This window comes from Copadichromis virginalis, linkage group LG11, assembly GCF_057382275.1.
Source record: "Copadichromis virginalis isolate Kocher_CV1m ecotype Utaka linkage group LG11, C_Virginalis_male_GT1.1, whole genome shotgun sequence".
In the NCBI taxonomy this organism is placed as follows: Eukaryota; Metazoa; Chordata; class Actinopteri; order Cichliformes; family Cichlidae; genus Copadichromis; species Copadichromis virginalis.
In genome coordinates, this window is record NC_140628.1 from 33,815,161 (window position 1) to 33,833,978 (window position 18,818).

General features: G+C 40.6%; 1 protein-coding gene across 5 annotated transcripts in view; it reads left to right on the forward strand.

The window, feature by feature from the left end:
* sema6cb (semaphorin 6Cb) overlaps positions 1-18,818 on the forward strand; it is a 149,380-nt gene that overhangs the window by 98,954 nt on the left and 31,608 nt on the right. For all 5 annotated transcript variants that reach the window (XM_085472125.1, XM_085472128.1, XM_085472129.1 and 2 more), the window contains 9 exons: positions 1,066-1,156; positions 2,062-2,184; positions 3,266-3,354; positions 3,533-3,750; positions 4,763-4,894; positions 5,170-5,325; positions 8,816-8,992; positions 9,444-9,581; positions 16,836-16,913. In XM_085472125.1, the coding sequence (XP_085328251.1) occupies positions 1,066-1,156; positions 2,062-2,184; positions 3,266-3,354; positions 3,533-3,750; positions 4,763-4,894; positions 5,170-5,325; positions 8,816-8,992; positions 9,444-9,581; positions 16,836-16,913 (1,202 nt within the window). The remainder of the gene's footprint in view (positions 1-1,065; positions 1,157-2,061; positions 2,185-3,265; positions 3,355-3,532; positions 3,751-4,762; positions 4,895-5,169; positions 5,326-8,815; positions 8,993-9,443; positions 9,582-16,835; positions 16,914-18,818) is intronic.

Sequence of the window (18,818 nt, forward strand, 5' to 3'; positions counted from 1 at the left end):
AGTGGTCTTGTCATGTCTCTTGGAAAACAGCACCTGCTGGGGAAAGTGGTTTACCATTTAAGTGCAGGAGAAAAACACACTGGCTTGTATTTTTTAAAAACAATCTCTCGTGGGGAACACTTAGCTCGGGACGCATTGAAACTTGTTTTGGTGAAGCATTTGCACACAGGGAGGTGGGTGCTGTCATGAAATGGGTAATTCCTATCAATAGAGAAAAACATGAAAACCAGTCCAGGCTGCCTGAAAGAGCATTGTTTTTTTTAAATATTCTGAATATTGTAACGTGCAAATATAGGTTTAGATAAAAGTTCTTCCCTTTTAAAAAATGCAATATATTTCTCCTAAATGCAGAGCATATGTCTTGTATTGCTCTTGTTATAGTTGTGTAACTGTTAGGTTATCATGTCTACTCCACATTCATGATCTCTCTATTTAGTTTTGTAGAAAGGACCGAGTTTGACAATCATCTTGCAGAACAACAATAGAACAGCAATCACACAGAGCTATGTGTCGAACAAGCCTGAAAAATCCAGGCCAACGTGTTTATGGACTGTTAACGCGGTGTATGTGTGTCAGTCACCTTGTTGACACAGAGGGCGGTGAAGTCGCTCTGCTGGGTTTCTCTTGTTGTTGTGTTTGAGGCTCGCAACCTTGTTAACAGCAGGGGCTGGAAAAATAGCAGCTTTAATATCTGTGCCTGAGAGATAAACTGGCCTCTCTGCTTTCACACATCTTTTATGGAAATGACCTGTATACAATACACCAAATAAAACTAATCTTTATGATGCATGTGTTGCCTTTCATTATTACACATTGATTTGATACACCTCCTTTGTGTCCAACTGCAATTCTCACTGCATTAAAGACTTTTGGTGTTTGAGGCTGATTGATTTTTTTTTTTTTTTTCTGTCAGGGCAGAAACAACCTCGTGGGTTTATAAGTGTAAACAGCGGTGTTGTTTTCTTGTTTACAACTGTCACTCTGTGTTTTATAGCCCATTCTTCTGTTGGGTTAGCTTTGAAGCTTTGTATACGTCCTTGTAAAGCTGCTTCATTTCTGTCCTAGATGTCGACACTGGAGCAGGAAGGGGAGGAGGTGGTGGGACAGGCTCGATGTCCCTTCGAGTCCCGCCAGTCCAATGTCGGCCTTTTCGCAGGTAAGTAGTGACCCAGATGATGTTCAAACTTGAAATCTCACAGGTGATGATCTGTGCTGTGACATTTTTATTATATAGGTCAGGCTTGGAGTAATGTTTTTTTCTTTTTAATCAAACTAGCGTTTATTAAATGAACTTGAAGTCGGGTAAAACGATGTTTGTGGTGGACTATATTCAGAAGAAGTCACATATATTTTGCCTGTTTTGTTTTGTTTTTTTATATTAACCTTGTGAAAATATGTTATAAATGTATTAGAAGGGGGTGGAACAATAGGAAAATGACGTTCATCTTTCAGAAACAGAAGAGGATGGTTTGCTAAAAGTGGGTAGCTGTTACATATAAAGGACCATTTCTAATCAATAGGCTTAAACGTGTAACTGCACTTGGCGTTCTGTCTCTCTGACGTGGTAATTGGATACTAAGATAATAATATATAATCTGCTAAACTGCATGTTAACTTCAATTAGTGCCTCATTACAAGTGTGTCTCAGTAAGAGTCTGAGCTAAAAGCCTGAAATGTCGATATAATTGAGTATCTTGGCATAAATCATCAGATGGTATAATCTGAAGTTTCCTCTTCACAGATCCCGGTTTGTGGTTAGATTTACTGCTTTATGAACATAGCAGTGAAGCAAGTTGATACATTGTGAACACATCAGGATCAAGTTCAGGGAAGAGAGAGCCAAACGTACACTCAACCCTGCCAGGTTTCCACTGACATTTATGCAAAGTTCACACAGGCTGTTATTAAAGCTCGCATAGTCTCCTACAGCTGCTTTCCTTAGCCTCCTTTTAAAGAGGAATAAAAGTCACCTGTGACCAAAATAGACACTTAAGAGAAGTGGGTTAGTGGGAATTGTGATCCTTGACTGTAGTTCTCAATAACTTTTTTCCTTTTTCTCAGGTGGTGATTTCTACTCTGCCACCATGACTGACTTCTTGGCAAGTGACGCAGTTATTTACAGAAGTTTGGGTGAAAGCAGCCCCGTGCTGCGTACAGTGAAGTATGACTCCAAATGGCTGCGAGGTGAGAAGCCAATGCAATAAGGTGTAATGTAATAGCATATCAAATGCAGCTGTGGCTCTGTAATGCGGTTGGTGGTAGGTTAAGGAAATGGAAGATTTTCTGATATGGTGTGGGATCTGAGACCTTGTTTCATTTCAGATGACATCCTAAATGTGTAAACTACTAAAATTCACCGAGCTTTGAGGTCTAATGCAGGGCTTATCAAATCTTGTACAAACATTTACATGGTTGACATCTGCAGGTAGCACTGACCTTTAAATTGAACCTTTATTTTGGAAGTAACTTTCTTCGTGTCCAGGTTTATGTTTTTCCACACTTTCGAGCCGTTACAAATAATTAATAAACATCAGTTTCATTTGTCAAAATCTCCCCTTTAGTTTTTATTGGCACTGATACCAACAAATATTTTGTCACTTAATGAGGGTATTTTTCACTTCATTGCAGATGTGAGTAGCCTCATCCAGTGAAGTGAAAAAGATGGCTAGAGTATCTTGACTTGTTATGTGTCACTTTCTTTATGCATTTAATTTCATCTGATTTCAAAAGGGAGGAAAGAAACAATCGCTTTTCCTCATCTGGGAGGAAAACGGAGCCGAATCAACCTTCCAGTAATAAGAATGTTTGATTGTTATCATCACAATAATTGGCAATTAATTTGGCGTTAATTGTTTTAGCTATATTATCTTTATGTGCAATAGATTATTTTTTTTATCCTCGTTAACAGCGCTGAGCGAGTGGGGTCGTTTCAGTAAAGCAATTGCTTGTGACAAGATAGAAATGGCAAAGTAAGCTGTATTCAGAGTTGTAGAAAGTGCTGTTGCAGAATGTTTTAAGTTATCTTTATTTCACTACTGATGCAGGACTACCTCTGCTATTTCACCCGAATAAGGATCTGTTATTGGAAGAATTGGAAGGACATTTTTCTCTGCTAAAATTTGGATTTTCCATTTTAGAGCTCAGGCATTTCACATTTATCTACGATTTATAAACCAAATTGAACATCTGTGTTTACCAGCTCCACGTCCAGCCTGTCATACTGGAAATAAGTCATCATTACCATTTTTTTCCTTGTCCTCTACAGAGCCCCATTTCCTCCATGCCATTGAGTATGGGAACTACGTGTACTTCTTCTTCAGCGAGATCGCAGTGGAGTACACCACTCTTGGCAAGGTGAGGTACTCATTTCAGAGCAGACACTACACAAATTTGTGTTGTGTGTTGTTTAAGCTTGTTGTCGTTTCTGCTCGAAGTCAACATGCAGAGCACATTCCTGACTGCTGTTCAGTATTCCGTGTCGGCTGCGTCTGAGTTTGGTGATTATAAATGATTTCCACTCCTGTCCCCTCAGGTGGTTTTCTCAAGGGTTGCACGTGTTTGTAAGAACGACAATGGGGGCTCCCCGAGGGTGCTGGAACGTTACTGGACATCATTTCTTAAAGCTCGGCTGAACTGTTCTGTTCCTGGTGATTCTTTTTTCTACTTTGATGTTCTCCAGTCTCTCACCAATGTACTGCAGATTAACCACCGGCCGACTGTGCTCGGAGTCTTCACCACACAGGCAAATAGGTTGGCATTTTTTCATGTTTTTTTCAAGGTAAAGATGAAATTGAAATGTCCATGTTATAGTTAGTTAGTAGTTAGTGTGATAATTTCTCTCTAGTCACGTTTGTTTAATCCTCTTTTATGTGATCTGCAAATTTGACCTGTTAACAATGAAATGTTACAGAATTCGATAAACAAAAACATCTTCGCTAAAGTTAATCCAGAAAATGTTTGTTTTCTGCGATGTAACTTACTTGTAAGGTACTACATGAGCGGTATCTCAAATGCTATCACTAGTAATATTTTTTTTCACTTTTCTGCGTCTTCTGAAACGTCGCTGAGCCAAAATAGCAATTTACACTATTCTGATGCACTTTTTGGCTTTCAGTGAATGTCATTGACAAACAGGAAGCAGTTCCTATCATGCTCTGCAGGTCTAAACTCTTACAGACATCACCCTGCAGAGTTGTTTGTGGCAGACACAAATGTTCAAATCAGTCTGATCGGGTATTAAACTGAGTTTAAGCAGCCAGCTTTTTCTAATTGAGAATAGATCAGTTATATGTTCTGCCCCCTGCGCTCTGCTGGAGCCTCACTATTCTCTGACAGAGAAAACTTTTGTTTTTGCGAGAAAGAGCAACATCTGATAATATCACAACGTGATTTTCATGATTGTCTGGAGTTCATATGTCAAAGCAGCTGGGAGGATCAAAGTCATTCACTGCTTTCCATGAAAACATACAGTACAAGCTATTAGTATGTAATTCTGGATGGATGCATTTTTAACTTCTGCAATATGGAGACTGTTCTGTTTTTTTTCCTTGTATCGTATCTACACTGTAGAGGGTTAGAAAGAGGTAAGAATATTTGACATATACTAGTAGTAGTAAAGACGAGCACAGACAGAGCAATCAAAAATCATATTTCTGGCCACTTGTGACAGGAAGTCAGTGGGCTGAATTCTTGTCTTTAGTTGGTGAATTCCAGACTTTTGTCTTGCTCTTTGTAAAGTCTTCTTTTGGGGTCCTTTTAACAGCATCACTGGCTCAGCAGTCTGTGCTTTCTACATGGATGACATAGAGAAGGCCTTCAGTGGTAAATTTAAAGAGCAGAAGAATAGTGAGTCAGCCTGGACACCTGTTCCAGAGGAGCAAGTCCCAAAACCAAGGTGAGAGACTCATCTTTAAATAGAAACTGTCACTTTCCTAGAACATTTTTTTCTGCTTTTGACAACAGAGCTTTTGCAGCTGTTGCTGTTATTGTTCTGCACAGACATCTCTTAAAAAAAGGCAGCCACACAAGGCACCTGTTTTTTCCTCCTGCTCCTCCCAAAAACAAACAGCTGCCAGTGTTTTTACATCTGCCTGTGGAACCAGATTTATGTCTAATGCTTTTTTTTTTTTTTTTTCTCTCTCTCTCTCTCGCTCTGCTGTTGTCGTGCAGGCCAGGCTGCTGCGCTGGCGAGGGATCAGCCGCCGCCTACAAGTCATCCACCAATTTCCCTGACGAAACTCTGACTTTCATCAAGTCTTATCCGCTCATGGACGAGTCCGTCCCCTCCGTCAACGACCGACCCTTTTTCACCCGCACCACCAGCAGGTAGAAGATTTGTTTCAATAAGAGAACAGATGGAAAGTATTATGAAAAATATTTTTGTTAAATTACTTTCAGTCACTTTCTGATGGCAGTATATGTACTTGGAATTCACTAACAAAAGGCAGTTGGCACCTGCCAGCATCTGCACAAACTTGTGAAGTGTTGAGTTAAGAATTACATTCTCCTACAGACTAAAAACATGTATGTTATGTTAACTGGTGGCTCTAAATTACCATAGATGTAGATGTGAGAAAGTGGTTGTGTGTTTATGTTAATGTGTGCTTTAACAGACGGGCGAGTTGTCCAAGGTGCTACTCTACCTCGGTTAAAACAGACAATAGGTTTAGCGTTGCAGGTCTATCAGACAGCTGAGAATTACAAAGAAATGCCTGCTATAATTATTTAAACAATAAAAACTGGTGACATTTAAAGGAGGACTTGCATAAGCTCTTTGGTTTCATTTCCTGTACAGACCTTTAGGAGAAAATGCCAGGATTATTTCTTTGGTACTTTAGTGGCTGTTTGCCTTCACAGCATCATGTACCAGCAGTGTTTTTCTTGCAACCGTGATTGGTATTGATGAGTGACCTCAAGTGGAACACACTACCTTGCTTGCCATTAAAGCACATTGAATTTTTTTCAACACTGGATTTACATCAAACATGAAGGGGGCACAAGGAGAGGACTTGTCTGTAGGGCTGGCCTAGCTCCACAGCCCACCTGTCAAAGGGAGGACGTCATTGGTGTGTGTGTGTGTGTGTGTGTTGTGATATTTGAGAATCCACTCATACCAGATGACGTTGCCGTGAATGTTAAATTGGTGAAAAGTGTCACAAGTGTTTCACGCAGTAGCTCACAAACCTCAGACATGTATGTACTCACAGCGGATACATATCACCGATTCAACTTACAACCGCAGGCACAGTCTCATAGTATACAGGAGCCTTGTCCACGCCTGCTGAAGTAGAGCCAGGCTGACAGCCAGCCAGACACTGCAGTGGCTCCACACTGGGGAAACATGCACCGCTTCACATCTGGCGCCAAAAACATCACATCTGCTTCGCCTATCCCCAGAGTGATGCTAGATAAATGAAATCTAACCAGAAACGCATCACGCGCTATTGCCGAGTCATTGCGGGGACGTGCCCGTCAAGTTCATGTGGGTAAACACACCAGCCTCTGTGGGACCATCTGGGAGGCACTGAGGGAGAAGTGAGGGCACAGAAGTTGCTGCGGGTGTCCTTTTTATAAGAATCTAGAAGCACTGCAATGCCAAAGAAATTATTAGAGGAAGTTTGTTTGTTTAAATCCCCGGGCCAGAGAATGGAAATACAGCAGAGAAAATGAATGAGTTAAGCCTATCCACCTCTCAGCCACCACTGGACTCAAGGTGCCCTTCAGCACAGCTTTTAATCCTCACCTGCTCCAGTGGAGCCAACAGTAGACAGCTGTGGTGATACCGGGCACCTCCCAGGTGTAACTGCGAGAAGCTGGATGAATATGAAGCAGGGTGGCACTCCAAATAAAGCGGTGTGTTGCTGGACCATTGAACCACCAACCTTCTGATTTAGTAGCTGACCTGCTGGACCTCCTGACAACACTTACCACCAGAAAGTGTTATGAATACCTCCAAGTGTATTATAATTATAGGGAAACGAATTGTGGTTTTTACAAACATACTTTCTTTATGGTAATCTTTCTAGCATAAACATGTTCAGTTTTATTGTTTTTGTTGTTGTTCTGTGCTGTTTTCTTAGGTGACGCTTCGATTCATTCAATTTGTGACATTACCTAACAAAATGGATACGTTCAGTGCAAAACCTATGGACCATCACAAGATTCAAGCTTATTAAATCGGCACTGGGTTGTTTTTCTTTTTTCTACCCATTAGAATCAACAGCTCGACTGAGACGTCTATATTCATGATTACCAGGTGAGATAAGAACCAGGCTATGGGCTGGGAAGATGAAAGAGCCACCTGTGGCAGGTGAAGTGGAGAGGAGTGACTGCCAATAGTGCCACTCGACTTCAGCCTTGGCGCTGACACTCGACCCACACTCTCAATCTTCCTTGTGCACAAAAGGAGGGGGTGTGACTCACGCACACACACCCCCTCACATGTGCATGCAAACACACTTCCCCAACCTTCCTCCAGACCAGTCCTCAGGGATCTTTTATTCTACCATGATAACATCTCATTTTGCTCGTGCCACACTTCAAATCCTGTCTCCCCCCCACCCTGGACCCCCACCAATTCGCATACCGCCAGAACAGGAGTACAGAGGATGCAGTCTCCATCGCACTGCACTCCGTCCTCTCACACCTGGACAACAACAACACCTACGCCAGAATGCTGTTTATAGACTTCAGTTCAGCGTTCAATACAATCCACCCTCACAACTCATCAGGAAACTGACAGACCTGGGTATCAGTTCCCTCATCTGCAAATGGTTACTGGACTTCCTGACCAACCGCCCCCAACATGTCCTGGATAACCACTGTTCATCTACAATCACGATGAACACCGGTGTACCACAAGGCTGTGTGATGAGCCCTTTCCTCTACTCCCTCTTCACCCATGACTGCAGACCTGCCGATGGTTCCAACACCATCATTAAGTTTGCAGATGACACCACGGTGATTGGCCTCATCAGTGCCCGTCAAGTTCATGTGGGTAAACACACCAGCCTCTGTGGGACCATCTGGGAGGCACTGAGGGAGAAGTGAGGGCACAGAAGTTGCTGCGGGTGTCCTTTTTATAAGAATCTAGAAGCACTGCAATGCCAAAGAAATTATTAGAGGAAGTTTGTTTGTTTAAATCCCCGGGCCAGAGAATGGAAATACAGCAGAGAAAATGAATGAGTTAAGCCTATCCACCTCTCAGCCACCACTGGACTCAAGGTGCCCTTCAGCACAGCTTTTAATCCTCACCTGCTCCAGTGGAGCCAACAGTAGACAGCTGTGGTGATACTGGGCACCTCCCAGGTGTAACTGCGAGAAGCTGGATGAATATGAAGCAGGGTGGCACTCCAAATAAAGTGGTGTGTTGCTGGACTTTCACACAAATACAACCAGAAAATAGAAAACCGGGCCTCTGTGCAAGACTGCATAGAAAAGTGGCTCAACAACACAAAGAATGGATCGATTGAATGGCTCTGGGTGGGCGGATAGATGGATAGATGAATTGATAGGATGAAGGCTTTAAAAGATGTAGGCGATTAAGGAAGGGGATGGTGGGTTGGTAGATGAAGTGACTGATTTTATACTGATGCTTTATACAATGAGCTTAGTACTCACCCACTGTTTGTTTTGTTTACCACTGAAACTCTACTTTCATAAAACAAAGAAGCAATAATGAGATGCTAACCAGAGCATTTGGTGTTGTTGACGCCCACAAATTTATGCAAGCAAGTGACATGACAGCTTAAATTTAGATGATCTTCAGTGTAGATGTAAGTCGCTTTGTCTTGTTGTCTTGTTTTTTTTAATGCAGGTTCAAGTTGACTCAGATTGCAGTGGATACATCTGCAGGGCCATATAAGAACTACACGGTAGTCTTCCTCGGGTCAGATAATGGCCATGTGCTGAAGATCCTGGCCAGCACTGAGGGAGCCAACGCATCTTTCAGCACCCAGCTCCTGGAGGACCTTGATGTCTATAACCCTAACAAGTGAGACAAAGTCTATTATGTGTCATGTTGCTTCTGTATTAAACGATGCGTGTTCTTGTAATTGTCTCTTTGGTTTATTGCTCTCTCTCTTTCCATTTCTTTTGCTTTCTCTGTACTTTACTTAGCACATCTCTGTTCTTTTCCTTCTCTGTTGCTTGTTCTCCTCCTCTCCTTGTTCTGCCTTGATCTGTCCTGCCCACCCACTCTTTGGTCTATTGTAACACTTTGCATCACCCTGTACAGCTGGAGGGGATGCTTTTTTTTCCCCCCCCATGTATTCTTTTGTTTTCTTGCTGCACAGCTTGAAAAATCTATCTGCATGGAGTTTGATTCACAGTCGGCTTTCTGTATAATTTTCAGACTGAACCAGCCGTGTACAGCGCTGATTTAAAAAATGAAACGAAATACAAAATGCCTGATTGTGACAGTTGGTGTTTTTCCGTGTTCCCAGGTGCAATGTGCAGGGGGAGGATAGGAGGGTCCTGGGGCTTGAGTTGGACCGGGATCATCATGCGTTGTTTGTGGCGTTCTCAAGCTGCGTGATCCGTGTGCCGCTGAGCCGCTGCTCTGAGTACAGCCACTGCAAGAAGTGAGTCAACTATACAGTAAAGCATTATCGCCACCAGAGTTTGGACAGAATATTATGCATATTCTGTATAAAATTTTTGATACTGATCAGTATATTTTGTTTAAGTGAAAGGTCCCAAAACTGTGCAGTACCTCAGAAACCATGCATGGGTTTTTTGTTTTCTCGTTTTGTGCCACAAAGAAAATGACACTAACTGATCCAGGTAAATCAAGTAAAGTAAGATCAGTTTCCCTTTAGCAAATGCATCCACTCACAATGCTTTTATAGGCTTTTGAATAGAGTACTGTACCATAAAGCAGATGTTGGACTATTATTTCCCCAATTCTTAGAATTGGACCACTTTTTCAAATAAGTACTATTAAGTTATTTGTGGTGTTGGCAGGTAAGTGACCATAGGAAAAAAATGAAAGGTTATTGAACCCATTAGCAATTTCGTATGCCTTCTACATTGGAAATTCTGTGTTGAAAGGTTGGACGTTTTCATAAGCTCAAGTCGTCAGATTGCTGTCTGATCTTCATGTTTGAGTATACGTGGTCCATTGTTTATACAGCTGTAATAAGGACCATTTGCATGTGCGAAAGCATGCACAAATGTTAACTGGCAAATTCGAATTTGAAATGCAAGCATACGAGCCCCAAATGTAGTCCTATTAAAGATATTTTTTGCAGCTGTTTTTGTTTGTTTTAGATTTTGGAGTGCGTTTATACTGTACGCTGGCAAGAAACTAGATTATCCACAGAAATCAGAAAACACATTTGCATGCATTATAAAAGTGTGTGTGCATGTGGAAAGTCAGTAATAAGATTTCTCCACTTGCTTCGACATTGTTTTGAGGGAACAAATGGTGCTCCTTTCTTGATTTTCCCTGTATTGAGAGAGCATAACTTTTGCTTTAGCGTTTGATGTTTCAGATGTCAAACGTTCACCGGTACAAAATTACGTATACCCTTTCATCATTTTGTTCCCTTTCTTACACGTGTGTAGCCGATGTTTAAAAGGCTGATTGCGTTTACGGCCAAGAAATCAACCACTTTAGGAGAACAGCAGGGAAAAGCTTTAAGCCCTCCACCTGAACTTTAGAGACTGCTTTTACATGAAGTTATTATCAGAGTATTAGGTTACCGCAGAATGGCGAAAAAGAATGTAAAACACATGATGGTAAGTATTTCACCTATGTTACTTTCATGTATTACTTTTAGGAAAGGTGTGGTTACATCATTGGTCCGCACAGATCTGCTGTTTTTATCTGCTGCGATTTTCATCTCTGTGTTTGAACAGAAGCTTCACTGAATGTTTATGCTGCATGCTTCAGGTCGTCGTTTATCTGCCCCGGTCCCATTGCATTCAGTCAGTTTTGCTTTTATCCGTTTCTAAGTTTTCCAACTTGGCTTATATTAAAAAACTTTTCTTTGTAATTTTTCAGGGGTTTACTCCAAGTTCACGTTGCCTACCATTGCTCAAACACAGCCCGTTGTATTCTGTAATTTATTAAACAGGCCAAAGTAAAAGCTTTTGTGAAGGAACACACTTATAAGCAGAGCACAGCAACAGCTTCAAGTATCCTGCTTTGCCAAACTACATTATAGCCTCAGCTAATGTAGTTGCTCCTCAGCTTCAAGGTCTATTTTTGGTGCTGTGAGGAATGTTGGCCCCTTATAACTCCCCCCTGTTCTCAGCCCCTTCAACCCAGAGGAAGGATTTCTCCTCAGCTACCCCAGGGAATGCATATACCCCCATAGCATGCAAACCCCTCATTGCAAAGGCCTGGAGAAGCTCTCAACATCATTTAGTCATAAATTGCATCCAGCTGATTGGCTGAGAGCCAGTAATGTTGGTCACTGCTTTCTTTTCCTGATGTTGTAAGGGAGAGAAAAAGGAAAAGAAGGAGCAGAAAGAAAATGGATAGGGCCTGTCTTACTTGAGCTCGTGGCCTTGCTGCATCCACAGATCCTTTTTAGAGACTTACAGCTACAGCACACCTCATCCTGGGATTAGCGTCCCCCATAAGCAGCATCACCACTGTCCAGGAGGTCAGATTTCAGCCACAATATCCTCCTCTACCACACCGCTGAAACAATCTCCCTCTAGATGAGATTTACTCCATCTCTCTCGTGTCTGCTTCCATTTTCTCTCACTCTTGGCTTGTTTCTCTCTCTCGCTCACTAAAACCAGTACCGTCAGGTTTGTTTTCTCACTCGAGGCCCTGCTGCCAATATTAGGTTTCAGAAAACGCTCTGTTTTGAAGAGCAGCAGAGAACTGGATGAAATGGGAATTTTAATAAAACAGTATAATAAAGGGGCAGAGGAGGCCCCAAACCCTCAAAGTCTTTAGATCCAAGGATTTTCAGCTCGCTTGACTATTTTTTTTTTATTTATTTATTTTTTAATATGAACTGGTTCAACTTGCTCATATTGTTATTCAGGACTGCTCTTAAATAAATGTATATCAATTGATGCTGTCACATACAGGGTACTGTTAATTAACTGAAGATGTAATGCCTCAAAGGGTAATTCCAGGTTGTTAAAACTTGGCTTGTATTTTTATAGCATTGGCTGTATTTTCTGTAACCTATGATGATCTTGTATTGTATCAAAGTTATTGCTGATATCCGGGAAGATTGCAAGTCTATAATAACATCCGAAAGGTGCCAGACACATGAGGAGTCAGGTTAATAGAAAGGCTTTAAATCAGACAGTCTAATCCCCCAAACAAGTCTCGCACATTAAATAACAAAACACACTGTAATTGCTCAGCAGAATAACACTTATAAGCCCATTCTTATTTCAGAACCTCATTTTTTTTCTTGTATAAGGTTAGAGAATAATGATAGTCGTTGTTGAACTATAGCTATGACTGCCAGTGGGAGGCAGTAAGCAGTCTCCTGTAATAAATTATCCTTTTTGCACTTCTTATGGGTAAGAGACACGTGAGTATTTTCACTTCAGCATAAATATATAATATGTACATTTGGTCTGGAGCTAATGTTCATCTTGGTTAAGAAGTTCATTTGACTTGAAATATAGTGGTTTCTAAAGCTGTGTCGCAGTCAGCACAAAAGGTCAAAGTTGAACTGTAATGGATATGTTAACAATACAGGGCCCTATTTTTTTTTCTTACAGGTAATCTGAAGAAAGTGTTGTATATGTGGTAAAAGGAGCTTTGAAAGGAAAGCGCCTGGACTTCTTTTGTTTTCCTTGAAGATGTTTCACCTCTCATCCGAGAAGCTTCTTCAGTTCTAAGAGCAACTGCTGGAGAGTCCCAGATTTTAAGTCCTATGGGGTGTCCCCCAAGAGGGCCATGGACCCCCTGTTGATCCTCTAACTAATCACACGAGTGAAGGTGTGAAAACGGGTGTGTGTCACCTTCACCCAGGGTTTTGGGTGAACCCACTGTGAAGTCTAGCCCCACCCTATCATGTGATTTCCTGAGGTCAAAAGGCCCAGGATATGAGTAGGTGTGTGGGAGTGGTTAAGGCGTCTGAGCAGGGATCTCAAAACTGGATTATAGATGGCAGACAGGTGTCGTAAGCCATCGCCTCTGTTCAAAGATGGTCGTTCACAGTGGACACAGATGGCTTCTTTCACTCCTCTTTCAAACCATCAGTCTTCTCTGTCCAAAATGTGAACACTGGCATCCTCGATATCGCCTCGATAATAGAAGTCAAAGAGGTCCATGAGCCTCTTGGGGACACTCCCGTTGGGCTTAAAATCTGGGACTCTCCACCAATTGCTCTTAGAACTGAAGAAGCTTCTCGGATGAGAGGTGAAAGGTCTTCAAGAAACTTAAAGAAGTCCAGACGCTTCCTTTCCAAGCTCCTTAGACTACGATCACCTGGATGACTGAGAACCTTCACAGACATGTTGTCCATGTGATGAAACCACATGTGCAAATGTTAAGCAGCATAGTAACTATTCAGAATGGTTAATATTACCTTTTAGTTTTCCATCAAGCAAATATATGTAATCCTTAAATAGTTGTTCACCAGTGACATATCATATCTGAAATCCTTTCCACTCAGTATTTTGTTATTCTCAAAATTGTGGCTGCATAACAGCTGGAAGTCATGAGGCTCAGCCTTGGAGGCCCTCGGCAGCTAATGGATGCCCCATACGCACACGCGCGCGCACACACACACACACACACACACACACACACACACACACACACACACACACACACACACACACACCATGACTTCCACACCACTGTGTTCACTTTAGTTTGACAGATAGAAGTCTGAAGTTTTAAAGAGTGGCACGGGACACACACAAGTCTGTTTTAGAGAAACTGCACTTACGACAAAGAACAAATGACTTCACTGCACATCTTTAGAAATCAGAGCTGGAGAACTGACTGTGCTGTAGTGCTGATGGCTGTTTCTGACCTGTAAGTGTAGATGAATCTCTATGACGACGGTGAGAGGAGAGTTAGAGTCAGTTAGATGTGTATATAAATACAGACCCTATGGCGACTGTATGAATAATGTATTAATGCAGCACACAGTGTCACATATTGGCAGTCACACACGGGGATGAGGCTAATTTCAGGTTCTTGATACCTAGAGGGCTTCAATTTGTGATGCTGGACAAAAACAAACACTTCAGTTTTGGGTTTTTTTATTTTGGCATTTTGTTTTTCATTTCCCATGCATGTTGAAGTGTCAGTAGCCCTGCATTGAACACAAGCAAAACGAGGATTGAAACATAAGAAGACATGCAATGGTGTCTGGATTTTTACATTTTTGTATACCGTGTTTAGATAGACATCTGACAATGATGATTTCTCCAGCCACTTCATATTCTAAGCCCCTCCAACCAAGAATGATTCTGTTATTGCAAATAAATTATCCTTCAGAATAAAAAATATTCCAAGCTGTAAAGAAAAAGATGTTGGTTTACCATGCTTACATCATGCCTAAAGACACAAATACAAGTCTACTTTTGAGGTAAGCACTCAGAAATAGCCAAGTATATGACCTTGCCTAAACCTACATTAACAACAGGGCTTTTGTATTATTGTACTGTCCTCCCAAGAACAAGAACCGTGGCAATTGTTTGTGAAAATGCCTAAAGCGAGCGGTTTATATCTGTATGTCTCAGTGTTTTGTTTTCTTGACAAAGCATGTGGATCGAGGGTGTTTTATGTTGCAGGAAAGGTAAAGATATAGGATATTGTTGTAGAGCGGCAAAGGTCCACATTAGGAGGAGGTCTGGGTGTTTGAATTAATCCACACAGCACACTAACTGCTGTTCTGGAAGACACTGACACATGACATCCTGTTGATAAGGGCATCAGCTCAAAGAATCCAATATCGGCTCTTTTAAAAGACAAAGACAAATGTTTTATTTTGTCACTTGACATTACCATTATTGCAGTGCATTTGATTTAGCTTTAAAAAGTCATGCATTATTTATTTATCTTCCATTCCACGTGATCGTACATGTTTTTCCATCAACCCAGTATGCAGATAATTGAAGAAAATTGTTGCTGTAGCAATTGGAATATAGTTACTGAATTTAGGATGGGTATTATTTTACATTCCTTATTATTTTACATTTTACATTCCATTTTACATGTATTGCTTTGTAAAGTGTTGCACTTAATGCGTATGATCTCAAGGTTAGGGATAGGTTTTTATTGTCGTTTCAATCAAGACAGAAAGAAAGAAAGTTTGTGTAATGCTTTGGCCCGTGTATTTATTTATACCCAGTTTGCAGCTGCAGATTGCACAAGTACTAATGGGAGAATATGTCCTGTCTTGACTTTCAGTTTTCCTGACCTGGCACAGTAATATGTTGGCACAGCTGCACACACCTGCATGTTCAGTTGAGACATCAGTAAATACTTAAAGATATTTAAAACGGGTCACAGGATCTTTGTTAGAACTTGCTTTTTTGTCTGCCTTGAAGGTTTACTTGACTTGTTTTTCTTTTCTTTTCTTTGGAATTAGGCTAAAAATATCTCTAAAGTAACTGTAGATGGGAAAAGCAGGAGAGCATTATTGTTTTTGTCATTCTTTTTGGGCGTACTTTATGCTCATTATGTCGGTGCTGCTGGGTGAATACCACACACATGCAAAAAGTAAGCTCTGCACCTGTGAAAAATTGTGTTCATTCGCTCACTGAGACCCAGTGTTGTTTTGCAGACACATACTGGAAGTATGAAGGCCACATGATTCATACAACACAGAGAGGGAAAATTGCATCCACAGACTTGTGCAGAATGCAGTGTTAGAGTTTTATCAACAAAACTGATGTGTGGGTCTCAAAATGGAAGAAAAGTACTGAATGTTGCAATGCTGCAGGGAGTTTTTACTGTAGGAACTGTGACTAAGTGAGGTTAATGCTGACTGCTATAAGAAAGAGGTAAACAGGTCCAGGTTTTTATACTAAAGCAAACAGTATCAGCTTACTGTTGCAGCAGTCTGCATGCCTCGTCAGCGTGACTACACTAAAATCTTGACATTCATCATATGTCTCTAATTATTAATGAACAACTTAACCTAGCTAGATTTAGAATTGATGTATAATGCAAAACCAAACAGATGCTGGTTGTAACTTTTAACCTGTGAGACATGCAAAATGTCACAAAACCATTCTTTTATCCCCTAATGTCTATTTGTGTTTTTATAGCCAGATAAAAACAAGTCTACAGTCCAACCTCTAATTACAAACTAATCTGATTGCCATCTAAATTCTGTCTCTTTGTATGCGTATCAACATTAATTTCTGTTGTAGAGAAGGCATGTGATTAATTGTATGAATAATTATTCCACCATAAAGTCGAAGCTATACTCTATTTGAATGTTATACATTATTTGTATAACACCAGATTTTAGAAGTAAAGTAGTGCAGCTCTTGAGCCTCGGACCCCCCTGTTTTTATGCAAATTAAATAAAGATGTAAAGATTTATGCTGCAGTTTCAGTAACTCTGCTTCTATTTCGTCAATTAGTGCTGCTTGGTAAATGATGTTTTAGCCACACTTAAAGAAAATGAGGATGCTGCAATTTCATGTTAAATGTGTTTATTCAACTTATCTTTCTTTTCTTAATGAGACATTAAATGTTCAGCCACGTGGTGCAAACCAGCCTACACATGGAGTTCTTTACCCTTTGTTAGTTGAGGGATGTGGGGCTTTTTTAGGTTTGTGGCTGGGTAGTGCCTCATTACCCAACTAACATCCACTGTCTGCATGCATGCTGTTCTTCATGTTTCCTTCTATCATTAACTGTCTGTCTTTCTATTATGCAGAAGCTGTTTGTCCTTACGGGACCCTTACTGCATCTGGCTCAAGTCGGGCAGCTGTGTCATAGTTTCACCTGGTTTCAGGTAAGTCACACATGCAGTGAGTAACAATAATTTTTATAGGGCTTTAAAAAAAACACCATTATAATCATTAGGCGAGCGCTGACTTTGAAATCAATCAAAGCTGCTTCACTGCTGTGTTGTTTGTATCAGAAATTGCCAAAAGCATTTAGTCTAATGAGGTTCACTGCAGTGCTGATTTGAAATTATTAGCTGTCTGTTTCATTTCATTGCATACATTTAATGTCAAGTGAAAGATCTTTGCTTGAATGGCAAGCTGCATAATGTAGGCATTTAATTGTTAACATTCCTACAAATTTTACAATCCTCAGTCATATTTTAGGCACCTGTGCCAGGGTCTGCAGCGTGTTGCTGTAGTGCAGTTTGCTCCATTACCGTCATTTTTAGTTCTATGTAGAGATCCGGGATAGTAACTGTTTCTCATGCTCATGTCTAAAATTCAAAGTGCTCTGAGTAGCATCTAAAACAACACCCTGACAGCAGAACAGTGCGACATGATTATCAGATTTGAAGACTCAGTGATTATGAAATGATACACATTTCACTGATTCACTGGATTCCAATCTGTTTGCATTATACTCAACATGGTCAAAGGTCAGCTTTGAGTCAGGAAATTTTGGTTAAGCACATTGTTAATTAAAGTTATTATTAATTGCTCTCTGGATGTGAGCAGTGTAGCTAAAAAACAAAAAGGCTGCATTACAAATCTATGTAAATGGTTATGAGACAAGTGCCTTAAACCAGCATGTTGTTGAAGGGTTAGCAGGGGCCAGAAGTTGAATTACACAACATCCTATACAAAAAACACTATATTGCTTACTTTAAACATTAAACTACTGAGGCTATAACTTTAGGAAAAAAGTATTTAATACAAAATGATGCTAATTTTGTGAATTATAATCTCATTTAGAGGGAAATTCAGAATAGAAAACAAGATATGATTCACAGTCTGGCTACCCTGTAATTGAAAAGTCACAGTGTCCCTAAGTTTCTCAATCAGATCAACTCTGCTGTTGGTTTAGTCTCAGAAATCAAAGCTTGATGCTTCAGAACAGATGTCTGCTAACCACTAAGCGGTTGGATATTGATTCTGTGAATTAACTCATAAACTGATTCTGTGCAGTTGTAAATTCAAGCTACTTATTTTTTTATCTTTTACTTTGAATTCTAGTGGGGATTCAGATCTGTTGAAGGATACAAAATGCACTCATTAAAAATGCCCTTTGATAGATACGTCTTTCTAATACCAGCTTGGCCTTCCAAATGCCTTAACCCTCTCATGGCAGGCGTTGCCGATTTGCAATAGTTAAAAACGAACAAGCTGATTACCCCACATACATATTTTATGAGGTTTTTTTTACTCGAAAGTACTACTGCAGGACATGGTTGTGCATTAGCAACAAAAGTTTAATTTGAGCCTGAGAGGGTTAATTCTTTATGGCACAGATTCAACAAGGTCCTGGAAACATCCCTCACAGATTTTGGTCCATATTGATATAATAGCATCACAAAGACTTGTTGGCTGCACATCCATGATGCAAATGTCCAAATTCCAACACAACCCGAAGGTGCTCTGTTGGATTGAATTCTGGTAACTGTAGTGGCCATTTGAGTATAGTGAACTCATTGTCATGTTCAACAAAAAAGGTTGAGATGATTGAGCTTTTTTGACATGGTGCATTATCTTGTTGAAGGCAGCCATAAACCCATAAGACCCTTGTCCTCTGACCTCTGGCATCATCGAGGTATTTTCACCGAGAGAACTGCAGCTTACTGGATATGTTTTCTGGTTCAGACCATTCTCTGTAAAACCTAGAGATTGTCGTATGGGGAAAATACTCAGACCGATCAGTCTGGCATTAACAACTATACATGTGAACTACCTTTTTCCCCCAAATCTAATTCTCT